Source organism: Parus major, chromosome 18 (genome assembly GCF_001522545.3).
Source record: "Parus major isolate Abel chromosome 18, Parus_major1.1, whole genome shotgun sequence".
In the NCBI taxonomy this organism is placed as follows: Eukaryota; Metazoa; Chordata; class Aves; order Passeriformes; family Paridae; genus Parus; species Parus major.
The window spans coordinates 4,709,240-4,722,511 of record NC_031786.1 but is presented as its reverse complement, the minus strand read 5'-3'; the positions used below and the strand labels follow the sequence as shown (position 1 = coordinate 4,722,511).

The 13,272-nt window shown below is 35.6% G+C and overlaps 1 protein-coding gene across 5 annotated transcripts in view; it reads left to right on the top strand.

The window, feature by feature from the left end:
* Nucleotides 1-13,272, top strand: part of STXBP4 (syntaxin binding protein 4) — a 64,321-nt gene that overhangs the window by 20,608 nt on the left and 30,441 nt on the right. For all 5 annotated transcript variants that reach the window (XM_019008527.2, XM_015645860.3, XM_015645862.3 and 2 more), the window contains 8 exons: nucleotides 370-452; nucleotides 944-1,040; nucleotides 2,374-2,486; nucleotides 3,149-3,235; nucleotides 4,283-4,348; nucleotides 9,935-10,111; nucleotides 12,320-12,436; nucleotides 12,948-12,997. In XM_019008527.2, the coding sequence (XP_018864072.1) occupies nucleotides 370-452; nucleotides 944-1,040; nucleotides 2,374-2,486; nucleotides 3,149-3,235; nucleotides 4,283-4,348; nucleotides 9,935-10,111; nucleotides 12,320-12,436; nucleotides 12,948-12,997 (790 nt within the window). The remainder of the gene's footprint in view (nucleotides 1-369; nucleotides 453-943; nucleotides 1,041-2,373; nucleotides 2,487-3,148; nucleotides 3,236-4,282; nucleotides 4,349-9,934; nucleotides 10,112-12,319; nucleotides 12,437-12,947; nucleotides 12,998-13,272) is intronic.

Genomic DNA, 13,272 nt, shown 5'->3' with positions numbered 1-13,272 from the left:
TCACAAGTGTGATTCCCCTTCTGTTTCCTGAGTATCTGTGTATCTCTGAGAGAAGAGAAAATACCACAAGGAGAAGCCATATGCTTGATGGATCACTCAAACCTATTCCTGGTTATTTTCTGTTAATTTGCTACTTCTCACTTTTTTAATGCGAAAAAAAACAGTGGAAGTGATTGATAATCATCATTTTTGTTGATTATAATTATGTCCTTTAAAAAAAAAAAAAAGTCAGTGTAAGGATTAACATGTATTTTTGGCAAATGGGTATTTAGCTGGCATCTACTTGATGAGCAGAGTTTCAGAACAATTTTTTTTCAAAACAGTTACCACTACATCATTATTACTTTATTTTTTTTTTATATTTCTTAGTTATTGCCCCCAGCCAGAATGATGATTATGACCCCCAAGGAAAGAACTTGAGTATTCTTCTCAAAACAGAAAAGCTGGAGAGGGTAAATACTTAAAGTCTTCTGAGTTCTCCTTCCTCCCCCTTCATGATCCAGGTAAAACATCTGGACAATATTTCTAGGCTGACAAACTTTAAGGTATAAATGACACACAAAATTTTCTGTTTGGGTAGTTCTTTCATGTTGCAGGCCAATATTTCAGTTTATATATTGGGCAAATTACTGTTTTTGTTAATCTAATTACTGATTAACTCTTCTGGGAATCATAACATCCCTCAGGATTTTTAAAGCAGTTATTAAGGACAAAGGGGTTTGCTTATTGCACTCATATGTATTCAATGTTAAATAATATCTGAACATCTCTCAATTAAATGGAAAAGTCACTGAGTGGCTCTGGAATAAAAGTGTTGTCAGTGAAAGTGAACCAGAATACCAAGGCTCTTTGAAGTGTAGCTCTTTAATTACTCCCCCCATCCCTGCAGTCATTATCTTTAGTCCTTCCTTTTTTCACTCCAAAATAAGTTTTTTCCTTCCAGGCACTGAATTATCTTGGGATTCAGCTCACAAATGAACAGCAGCAAGCCCTAAGGCAGCAACTTCATAAAGATTCGAAAGGAACAGTGTCTTTTGGAGGTAATAATTTGTTAATTACCATAGAAAATAATGAAAAGTAAGAATACAGAAATTATAGATAATAACCCTTAATATATTTTTTGTAAGTATTGGGCTGCTGCTGCAAATAAAATGATAATTTGAGGCAAGAACCTTCTTTTACTGTATGAAAGTAAGGTTGAAATTCTGAAACTAAAGTAATGGGAATGTAAATCACAGATTTATCTTATGAAGGCCAACCTTGGGAAAGTTTAATTTTGTGCTCACAAAATCCTGAATTTTTTGTTTTGACAAAACAAGGAAATTGTAATTTTAGGGAAATTAGGGTACTGTAATTTTTCCAAAAATTACTTGTGAGAGTTTTGATGGTTAAAGAGGCTTCTTGGAACAAGTAAACTGATGGATCACATAACTTTAGTATGTGGGAAGCAAAAACATTTCAATTATTGCATATAGAAACAGGTTTGCAGGGAGACAAACACAATTCTTCCAACTAAACCTAATTCTTCTGGGAATGAATTGCTTCTGTTGCTTATAACAATTTTGGTTGATGACACTGACAATTTAAAAATATTTTTCAGAACCTGTGAGACATGATGGTTCTGATGCTAAAACTGATGGAAATTTCACTTTTCCTAAAGTCCATGAAAAACACCAGTGTGTGAAAAATAGTATTTTGGACTTAAACATCCAAAAAGGTCTTCACTGAGAAAGATACTGGATATTCTGTAAGATTTTATGTGGAATAATCTGAACCTTTCTATTTCCACCTTTCTGACATAGTGTAGCAGAATTTTTTAATTCAGAATGTATGGGTAATCCAAGTCATGTTGATTGTTCTTGAGGCACTGTTTGCATTTAAAACTTTCAACTTGTCAACATCAATTTTACCCAGCCTCTATCAGGGCTTTCAGACATATTAAAGAGCCTGGAAAGGAAATTTTTCCTTTTTCCTGTCTCCTCTGGTAAGGTCAACTCATTGGGAAGGGCAGGTGAGTATACCTGGTGTGCAAATTTATTTAATTTTTCACTGACACCTACCAAATGCAGAACATCTCAGGTGCTTTGAAGGAAAAATTCACACCACCTTTGTTTCCTTTTCTCCTTCACAATTTGATTCAAGAATATTTCATTCCACAATGTGTTTGGGCATTTTTATTCTTACCAGCTTTACCAGAACTTTCTCTCTGGAAATATCTCTCTAATTTTCTTTATTTCCTTTAGAAATCTTAAAGAGCAAACACTGCATTTATGACAGTGCCTGTTCATGGTGATATTGGCAGTTCTGCATCAGTGATCTGTCACTAAACTGAACTTCCAGGCTACAACAACAAAATCTGGGTTTTTTTCCTAGATTTCATTGAAGTTTCAAGGAAACTGTTGTCTGTGCACTCGAATGCAGCTGATGATGGTCACAAATCTGAAACCTCTGGAGTCAGTGAAGTTGCCAGTTTACAGGACTCACAGGTAAAATATGTGCCTGGTCAGTGTTTTAACAGCTGGGAGGAGATTATTGGAGAGTTTATTGTATATAAAATAACTCAGAATCTTGGGTGGATGTTTAAAACAGCTCTGCAGCATGGGGTTCTTTAAGATAACCTAGTTTCTGTGAAGCTTTTTTCAGCAGCCTAATTTGCAGAAAGCAATTAATGTAATTGAATTGTGGTTTGTTGTAAGTCTGGACAATATTGATTTACTGAGGTTTCTTAGTAAAATTTGGATTGTCACAACCTGTGTGAGTGAGAAACAATTACTGGGCCCAGTGATTTGAGCTACTGCTACAATGAAAATCATTTTATTCTAGAGATGACTTTAAAAAAGAGCAGTCTTATTATATGAACTAAAATAAAATGCCTTATTATTTAATATATTAAAATAGTGATGTATTCTTAGTACTTTTAAAAAGATACTTTATTAATCCATTTTAAAATGAAAAGTAGTTGTTCCTTTGGAAGATAAGTTGGTTAAAATTTTATTAAACATTTTTAGCATTTTCAGATCTATAAATCATCCTAAAATTAAGATTGTCTTTACAGTTTATTAACAAGAATTTTTAATATAAGATATTAAAGATTATGGAAGACACAGTTAGCAATACATTCTAACCTTACATGTTTGTGTATACTCAGTTTGTAACTTGTGATTCCTTGGAGGATGATGTGGAAAAACTTAAGAAAGAAAGAAATGAAGCTTTAAAAGAAATGAGTATATTAAAGGTAAAACTTAATTTTTATTTGCTTTAAATTATTCAAGTGATTTTTTGAGTGTGTATAGTCATTTACTGTTTTTTTAACTTTATGTGCAGTTTTTCATAGATAAATAAAATGGCAATGCAAACAGTCCTAATCATATTTGAAGATTGCTTACAATATATTTGTGGAGACAGTGAATTTTAACCATTATACTGAATGCTAACACATTTTTTAATCTGATCCATAGAGAAATGAGACTAAGCAGACATTTCACAGAAGTGAATTTGGAGAAATGACTGATTTGCATGGTAATTTTATTTAAAAATGTGTGATGGTGGTAGCTGCAGAGTCTGAGCATGTGCTGATTCTTCTGAAAGGAATCAGAAATGGAGGATAAATTAATCTGTGTGAAAATTTAATACATATCTTCCCAACCATACTAAATTCCCAAGTCCTAAAGCAATAAATATTATTTCTTAATACTCCTGGTTAATACCACATTCCTATGGTCCTGAATTTCTTTTTCAACAAACCATAAGATAGGAAGTTCTGTATTCAGCACACATAACTCTGGTTCTTAGGCAGGAATACTGAGCTTGGCATATTGACAATTTAAAAATTGTCCCTTGGCCCAAAAAATTTCTTTCTATAAATTACAGAGGCATTGTTTTGAAATGGCCAGAGATTAGTTCTCTGTTCTATGCACAAGGATTCTTCTTCTGAGTACTGAAATGAAAGAACCCCATTTACATTGAATACAGTGAATATTGACCAGGAGTCCCTAAATTGCTGATGTGGAAAACTGACAATGATCAATCTATAGTTGATTGCCTTATTTCTTCCACTCTTTTACACACATCCCAGAAATGTTCAGCAAATAATTCTAAAATACTCAAGAAACTTAAACAGCATCAATGAACTCACAGAAAAGTTAGCTTTTAGAGGTGGTTTTATCACAAGTCTTATAAAAGCTGTTGATAGAAGATCAGTATTGTTATCTGTAGTTTTGAAAGAGCTAATTGCTTTAGGACCAAAACTCTTTCAAACTTATTTATTATTTCTTTTTAACAGGAAGAATTGTCTGAATCTGTGAACTTACGGAAACAGTTAACAGAGCAGCTACAAGTAGTCAAGCAAGTATGTTGAAGGCTCTAAAAATTAGAATTATTTTTTTTAAAATTAATTGTTTTTTGTGGAAGGGAGAAAGGAACACTTTCTCTTGGTGCTCATATAGACTATTCTTTCACACTGATTTCAACACAAAGTGGTTCTTGTGTTGCTACAGAGCTTTTGATTAAAAGTGAAGAATTGATCCTTCATATTTTAGAGCAGTAATCTATTTCACTGCTATTGAATTGAGGTAAGAACCTGAGACCAGCTGGATCAATGGAGTGGAATAACAGTGTAGAACCTTTCTAGTCTTAAGTGTTCTTGAAGAGACTTTGCTGTTCTAGGCAACAGTTGTCTAATCCACAATCCTAACATTAATTACTTTATATGTCAGCCAGTATTAAATGTGAAAAAATTACCAGAATAAAAAGTTGTAGTCAGGGTTTTCTGAGGAAAGTCTTGTTTCTGCCTCCAAATTTGTCTATAATTATGAGCCAATAAATCAGAGTATTTGGCTTCCTTGTGTCTCTGAAAGGAAATTCCCAGTTAAATGTAAGTCTCGTGTAATTTATAGCCTGGATTCAAAACCAAGGAGTTTTCCTGCTCCCTCTTCCTCCTGTACACCCAGTCAGCTTTTCCTTCTAAAGAGCTGGCTGCTTTTTTACCTCCTGCACTGCTGCACCTATTCTTTGTGGGTTTCTCATGTCAGATGTCATGTGAAAATGCAAGGTAAAGTTTAAAAATCCCTTGTATTAAGATAGTTTTATATTTTTGCTCCTAAGAGTCATTGAACACCTTCATTATCACCTTTTATTCCTTGAATGTACAAGAGCTTGCTTGGAAGCTTTTTCCATTAGTATTGTGGTGTTTCCTTCTATATACTGTGGGAAATAAATTGGATTATCTTCTGGATAAAATTTACCTGGAAGATTGTTCCAGTAATGCACTTGAAATTCCCATTCTCTATTGGGTTGACAGTGTTTTTCTAGACCAGAACACTTATTCAGTGTATTAATCCAGAATAAAGTTATCACAGAGTACAATCCCCAGTACAAACCTGCTTTTCCTGGGAAAGCAGCCTTGGACAGGGCTGTTTTAAGATGTTTTAAGTGGCAGCAGTGCCCATTTGCCACCACTCGAGGTCCTCCCACTTTTATTTTTCTCAGGTACTGTTGTGGGGTGGTGAAATTCAGCTTTACCCTGAAAACCTCCCAGGGATAAATACTGATTTTCTTGTAGGGATTGAAAGGGCTCCATGTAGTGAAGTGAAAGAGAAATAATAAATTATATATAATTATAGCATTGTGTGATCTATTTTAGGAGATATAAGTGGGTTTTTAATGGACATTTTCTTCTGTTTATACTTGGTGCATCTTCAAGTGTTTTATATATGTTATTATATATCTATTTCTGTTGTTTAAAACCAATATTGGCACTGAGATTCATGGTGATAAGTTTTTTTAAAAATGGGCTACTTACAGTACAAGTTCCCATTTAACTTAAGATGTGCATTCCTGCTTGAGCTGGTTAGTCAAAGGAGTTAATGAGTACATTATTGAGCCCTAATGGCCTGATTAAAAGTAACAAACAACCAAAGTATGAAAAATAAAACAATTTAAGTCTGTGCTTAAGGTCTTCTGACTTCAGTGTAATTTAAACATTTTTTTAAAAATTACTGTTTTCCTTGAAAAAACAAGGTTTTAAATGAGGATTTAGGTTACCAGTCATGTATTAGGGTATATTTTGTGGTATTTCTCTTTTCTACTAATTGTTGAATTACAGAGATTACAGATTAATTAAGACAGGGGTACAAATATTCTGGTTAATGAACATGTTTTGTTAGTACCAACTCATTAAACAGTGCTCGACTCAGTAACTAACAGCATGAATAAGCTTTTAAGATTAGAAATGCTGCTAAACTTGCAGTGAGGTAGTAATTATTTTCTAATATTGGTGTGTGACAATTAAAATTCATTAATTGATCTATTTTTACTTTGAAGCTGTGATACAGCACTATATCTTTTTGTCTTCCTTGAAATCATATGTAAGCTGAAATTGGCACAAAACACAGAAAGGCACTTTTGAGTACCTGAAGTCTTGCCAAGAGCATGAATGTGAAATCTGTATTGATGTCTTCTCTCTTCCTGGTGGAGTTGGACTGGATCCTGTGCTGCCTGAGAGTCCTGGGATATTTCATATTTCAGTCTGAATGATCCCTTCTGTACTACAGCTTTTTCTGGGCAGTTTCTGTCAGCTGGAGCACTCAGCTAAACATAGGAAATGGAAGAGGTTGTAAGGATAAGATATTGTTTGTGGTATCCCAAACTCCTGGACTTGGTTCATGGGGCTGATCTTTGCCACTCTGTGGTTGTTTTCTCTAAAGGGAAAAGAGGGGCTTTGAATAGCTGCTATTTTGAAAGCAATATCTAATTTATTTCACCCTGCCTGAAATAAGTACAGGGTTTATTTCATTGGTTTTTTTTTTATTTTAATACATAGTAAAGATATTCAAAGTTCTTTTAAAGGATGATTTCAACATACAATTTTTGTAGAACTAATCAACAAGCGTGATTGATTTGTAACTACAGTTTCCATGTGGTTTAAAATAATTAGTCTTAGTTCTGGTGTTTGTGGTGGCTGGAATAAAACTTGGATAAAACCTTCTGACACTTGAATTTATCCAAGGAAGAAATAGAACCTGGCTTAGAAAGAAACCTGTACCTTGAAATTGCTCATTTAAGCATTCAGCTTCTCTCCTCCAGCTGCTAAATCCTTTTTGGTTGTAGTGGCTTCATACCAGCTCAGGACAATGGGTCCCATGAGGTATTTATATAAAAGAAATATTAGCAGCTGCAGATCCCCTATCTAGAATCCTAGACTGGTTTAGGTTGGAAAGGACCTTAAAGCTCATTTCATTCCACGCCCTGCCATGGAGAGGGACAGCCTCCACTATCCCAGATTGCTCCAAGCCCCATCCAGCCTGGCCTTGGACACTTTTTTCATACATTTGAGTGTGACAAGAGCTTGTGTTTCTGAAGTGGGTGCTACCCATCAGTTCTTCACTGGTGAGGCCCCCTTACCTGCCAGGTGAGAGAACCCACTGTGTCCCCACAGTGCCAATCCAGTAACTGGAGAATGGAAAAACCTGATGGAATCATTTCCCTTTATGCCCCTCTGCTCCAGCAAATGGTTCTGGTGTGTCAGACAATTTTACTAATTCAGTTGTAGTGTGTAATTCTTTCATTGTAATGTAAGAAGCCATTGTTCTTTAATTATTCCTTTAGGTCTTTCACTATTGAAATCTGGTCATACTTAGTCTGCTATTACAAAGAAATTAATATTCAACAACTGGGATTCTGAAAAAACAATGGAGGAGTAAAGGCAATTCTGGATTATAAGATATTAAACCTTTATCTCAAGGAGGTCTTCTTTCAAAATGAAGACCTCCCTTTTCATAATAGCAATTTTCTCTTCACTTTTCTCATGTCAGTTTATTTAAATAATTCCTAAGTGTGGGTTTTTAAGATGCCACCTTCTTCCAAGGCCACTGTGTTCATTTATATTAGTCAAACCTAACATCAGAGCATCTTTTCACTTTTGTCTCCAAGAGTCTTTTTCCCAAGATGCTTTTGCTGCTGAAGGCTCCCAACTCATCCTCTACAGCAGCAGGGCCCAGCTCTCCTCACTGTTGACTCATTTTGTTCCTTACAGTGGCAAGAAAATGCCCTCCCCAAAGGCAGTAACCTCTGCCTCTAATTCTCTAGGTTGATAACTTCTAAGAAGTCCCTGTGTTCCCTGAATTGTTTCTAGGAAAAAGGAGTGCCACAAACAGCTTGCAGGAGGGGTGATTGCTGTGCTTTCAGGGAGTGTGAGCAGTAATGCCCCTCACACTGCTCTGAGTGCTGTAAACACACAGCTGTGACACCAGTGTGAGGAATAACACACACATGGAGTCATAAGTTTGGGATGAGTCTGTTTCCAGCTGCACTTGCTCCTTGTGTAGTTCACCTAATGCTTCCAAATTAAAAAAGGAAATCGTTCAACTTGCTGTCAATGGATTTCTTAGTGCTTGTGCCCTGTAACAGAAACCTCTAAATTATACAACACCAATGTCAGCTGGGTTCACTAATGGTGTTGCTGTTCTATGTGTGTGCTTACTTCTTCTCCTGCTCTATTTTCTGAGAGTCCAGGATGTCCCTGGCCATTGTCCAAATTGTTATTATATTGCAAAGATGAGGAAGATGATGTACTGGTTATATGTCACTGAGATTAGCTGATTTATGGCCTGGAATATATTGTTATTAAGCCTAACAGTGTAGCAGTTAAAAGTCATATGAAGCTGAGATTGGTAGATCATTTTATTGAAAGAACATTATCACAAAGTATAAGAAAACCTGACTTAAAGGATATTGATTATACAGAACAAATACTTCTACGTTAGGAAAGAATTAAATCTGCATTTTTAAGTTTAACTGACCTCTCTAGACATTTCTACTATGACACCTGTTATATGCAATTTCTTCCACAAAACAGGAAGATCTGGTAATCTTTGTTTTTTAAAACCAGCAATTTCAAACCTAGCTTCTAGAAGGTTATTTCCTCCATGTTAAAGAGTCATAGTGTGTTTCTCCTCTACACCCACCTGTTTTCCCTGTAGTTCCATTCTCAACCAGGATATAATTATAATAATAAGATGTTATAGGTAGACCAGGAATAGAATATTCACCTAAGTGAATCCTTAACTGAGCATCTTCTACAAAAAACTTCCAGCTGTGTGAATATGTGTATTTAAATCTGATTCTTTTAATTATTCAGAAAATTGATATAAAGTGACTTTTCTTACAGATTAATTAAAAGCTGAGGGAAAAGATGGTTTAGTGGTTTTGGTGCCAGTGAACCTGTACATTTTGTGTAAGCAGTTTGTTTTATTCCTAGATGAGTGTAAGCTCATTGTAGTTTGTTGTACAGACCTTTAGTCTGGCTTTGTAATTTACTAATCAAAGTTAACTTCAATCAGTGTTCAGTCCTAAAATTAACTGAGTGATATCTTTGTTCAAAGGAGATATTGCAACATGTTTTCTGTACATTATTTATATATAAGTTTTATCTAACACTCTTCTGTGATAATCCAGGACATTAGGAGCATAACAGGAGCAGGAACTAGGCAGAAAAATAGATTTTATAAAAAGCACTGATTCTGAGAAGAGTGTGGACTGAATACTTACATTAAAAGTTCATCTACATGATGTGTGAGCTGTGACTAGAGTGTGAATTCAGGCAATAATAATGAAATGAAGTAACATCTCATTAAGGTACTTTTTTGGTATGGAAGCAGTGGGGCAGACCAACAGCATCTGGTGCCTTTCAAGAAAACCTTTCATTTAAGTAGATTTTCAGTAATTATAGAACTTGTTCTTTAATTTATTAGGAAAATTATTTCTCTGTACATACCTGTTTTTCATTTGCACATCATATATTTAAAATTAGCAATTGAACACTCTAACCCTGAACGCTAACAGGTAGCCCAGATGCCAACTGCAATACTTGTGAGCTAAATCTGCTCTTTTTGGTAGCTGGAATTGTAACTTTTCCACTGAATTATATAACCTGCAGGAAGCCAAGGCAGCTGTGGAGGAGACAAGAGCCCTGAGAAGCAGAATTCACCTTGCAGAGGCTGCACAAAGGCAGGCTCGTGGAATGGAGATGGACTATGAAGAGGTGATTCACCTGTTAGAGGCTGAAATTGGAGAGTTGAAGGCTCAGCTCGCTGAGCATTCTGGCCAAAATAAAGTAAGCAAAGCCTGTCAGAGTTACCATGGTTTCCTTGCTGTTGTCATGTGTCTTGTTTTCATTTTCTTTTCATCTGCTTTTCTAAAGTAGGTCACTGTTTGTCTTGTATTATTCAATAACTGGGATGATGTGTAGTGAAGGGGGTAATGTGAAGTGTATGAGGCTTCCTTTATCCACACATCTTTGGGCTGGAGGAACAGGAGCTCCCAGCATATGTGGGTTTTAGGTCAGAATGGTACATCTCAAGCATTAAACATGGAATAGTTCCTGGGCTGCAGATATATTGTCTTTAAAAACTACACCTTGCATATATTTGTGTGCTTTTGTACACATAAGAAAATAGCCTTCAGGTTTATGTTTCTGTTAGACAAATAACAACCATGTAAAGTCCAGTCCTGTTCTAAAGTAAATTTAGATTTAATCAAGGTAATCATTTAAATGTAGTAATTTTGCCAAAAAAAATTTAATTTAGCCTTACATTTTAAATCTACTTCATCTCCACTGAGGCATTTCAGAACAGGTAAAGAAATAAAATAAAAATTAAAAAAAAATAAAAGATTAATATAAAATATTTTTTTCCATAACTCCTGACCTGTGTCTTATACACAATTTGAACAAGTGCAAGCAGGTTGGCATTTATGAGGGTACCTTATTTTTCTCATAAAAATGGATGCACATATGACCTGGTGAAGAAAACCTCCTGAAATGTTGCCTTATTTTATCCTGAGCATTAATTTAATATTTCAAGACATTAGAAGGTAAAGTCAAGCTCTGTGGTAAACAAGCTTGCAGAAAACAGCTTAGCAAGTCTCTGTGGCTCCCAGGAGGAATTCCTCTCATCTGGTTGTGAGTGATTATGTGAGTCACACCCTGGATGTTCTTTCTGAACATCTGGGTGAGATGCCCCATGTTTTATCTCAGGTGTTCTTGCAGCACTGTTTGTTTTCTAGGACTTTAATAAATAGCCAAACTTTAAGAGATTCATAAAGTGTGGGTTGCTTTCCTAGACATTTGTTCCAGAGATTCTAGCTTGAGTTCCTGAAATTCTGAGTACTACAATACCTGTGTGGAGATTTGAATCTCTGCATTTCTTATCCCAAAGAAGCAGTATCAAGTAGGTACCAAATCCATATTATACCCTTTTGTCCTGTCCTGCTATAAAAGGGGAGTCAAGTTTCAGGCAGGGTCACACCTGTTTGGTTTTTTTTCTTTTCTTTTAATGCCCAAGTAAATCTCCCCCTAAAACACACTCACTAAACAGAGTATAACATATGTTGAGGCGTAAATAAAAATCACATTGGTCCCTCTCACCTTTTTAGTGTGAAAAAGTGAGATCTCTCACCACCTTCTCCAGAGTGGACAGTGAAATTACCAAAAACTGGTGTTTGAATCAACAGATTCTTTGACATTTGGGGCAGTGATGATTCTGCTGTTTTGTACAGTGTATACAAACAAATTTACTTCCAGAAAAGTTAGTAAGTGGGTTTTGGTGATTATTTTGTAAGGGTTTTAGAGTAGGTTGTTGTGGGCTTTCAGAATGACCACCAGCAGTGTGATAAAAAGTTTATTTTTAACTACAGTGCTTTTTCTGTATTTTGGAGAGATCTTTCTGGATTTTGTGTCCAGCAGACAGCTGAGCTAAACAGAGGTGCCCAGGTACATGTGAGGATTTCACTCGTGGTCCTGTCACAGGAACAGTGCCAGGGACTCTGATGAAACCCAGAGCCTCCAGGGCTGCATCTAATAGAGCTCACATCTTCTGTACTGAAGGAGGGAGGGATGCATAACACTGATCAATAGGTTATACAAGTGCATGCAGAGACATCCTAGGGGGTAGTTTCCTCCAAGATGTGCCATAATTACTGTGTTGAATGCAAACCAGGGGACTGAGTTTGTTCTGGCTGTTTATGGCACCCTGCTGAGAGATACTGTCACCATCAGGTTGGTATTTCTGATCCATTCATCAATTAGTTCAAACTCTCTTAATTTTCAGCCCTATCCTTGTTGTTGTCTTCCAGTTTTAATTTACCTTTCTATCATTTGCCTTAAATTTGGAGCAGATTTGCCAGCTGGTCAGGCATTCCAGTGAAGTGTTTTACAGAAATGTAGAGAAGAGTGTGTTAAACATTCCAAACACCCTGTTCACACTATGTCTCTATCCATGGGAGGAAAGTTATTAGAATAAAAACCTTAAAATGCCTTTCCCAGGAGAACATTCAAGACTTGAGAAAGAGAGTTACAGTGCTTGACTGCCAGCTGCGGAAATCAGAGTCAGCCAGGAAGACTTTTGAGGTGGCCACTGAAAAATTGCTACAATTTGTAGAGGTAACTTTGCCTTTCATTTCTAACAATGCCTTATTTGGAAAATGCTTGTGTTGATGTTTGTGAGGAATAAGCATAGTAAAATGACTATAAACTAGTTTGCAGAAATCCTTTCATTCCTAGAAATTCAGATGATGTATGAGTGTACAGATCCAGAGGTTTACATAATCTTTGTGTTTTTCTATACTGGACAAATGAAAATAACCAGATTTTTTATTTTTCCACCTAAACTCTATCAATTTCTGTGAAACTCCTCAGAAGAAAAGGCAGAGAAAGCTAATATCTGATAATTCTTTGGCATGTTGTGAAACAACAAAAAAGTGATGTTATATTTACTTTGTTTAAATGGGTCATAATATTTTGGTTTTTAATTTTGCACTTCTAGCTGGGAGACACTAGACTCTTTAATTGTAAATCAAATTCCCCATCCCCAAATAGAACATCAAACTATAAGGTATTAACTTTTTGACTGTGCTGATTTATAAACTGTTAACTTCTTGACTATGACCAACAGGTTGTGCATGAAATACTTTCAGATAACTCCACTTCCTCAGCAGTTTTAAGGTAATGAAATAGCAATATTAATAGTAAAAAACTCTACTGTTGTTTCCAAGTCTCAGAAAACTGCCTTGTAGCTATTTTTTTCTATACTTTTGCTGTATAGTTCTGAGTGTCATTTTATTGAAGGAGAGGGAATGGCATGAATTATAAATTAGGCTTTCGGGATACAGCTTCATTAAAAACCGCTGAATTAAATTAAAACACTTAGTAATTACATAGCTATGATTGTCTGGATGTTTCCATAAAGTAATTATAATGTACTAAGGATTAGTTAAAAT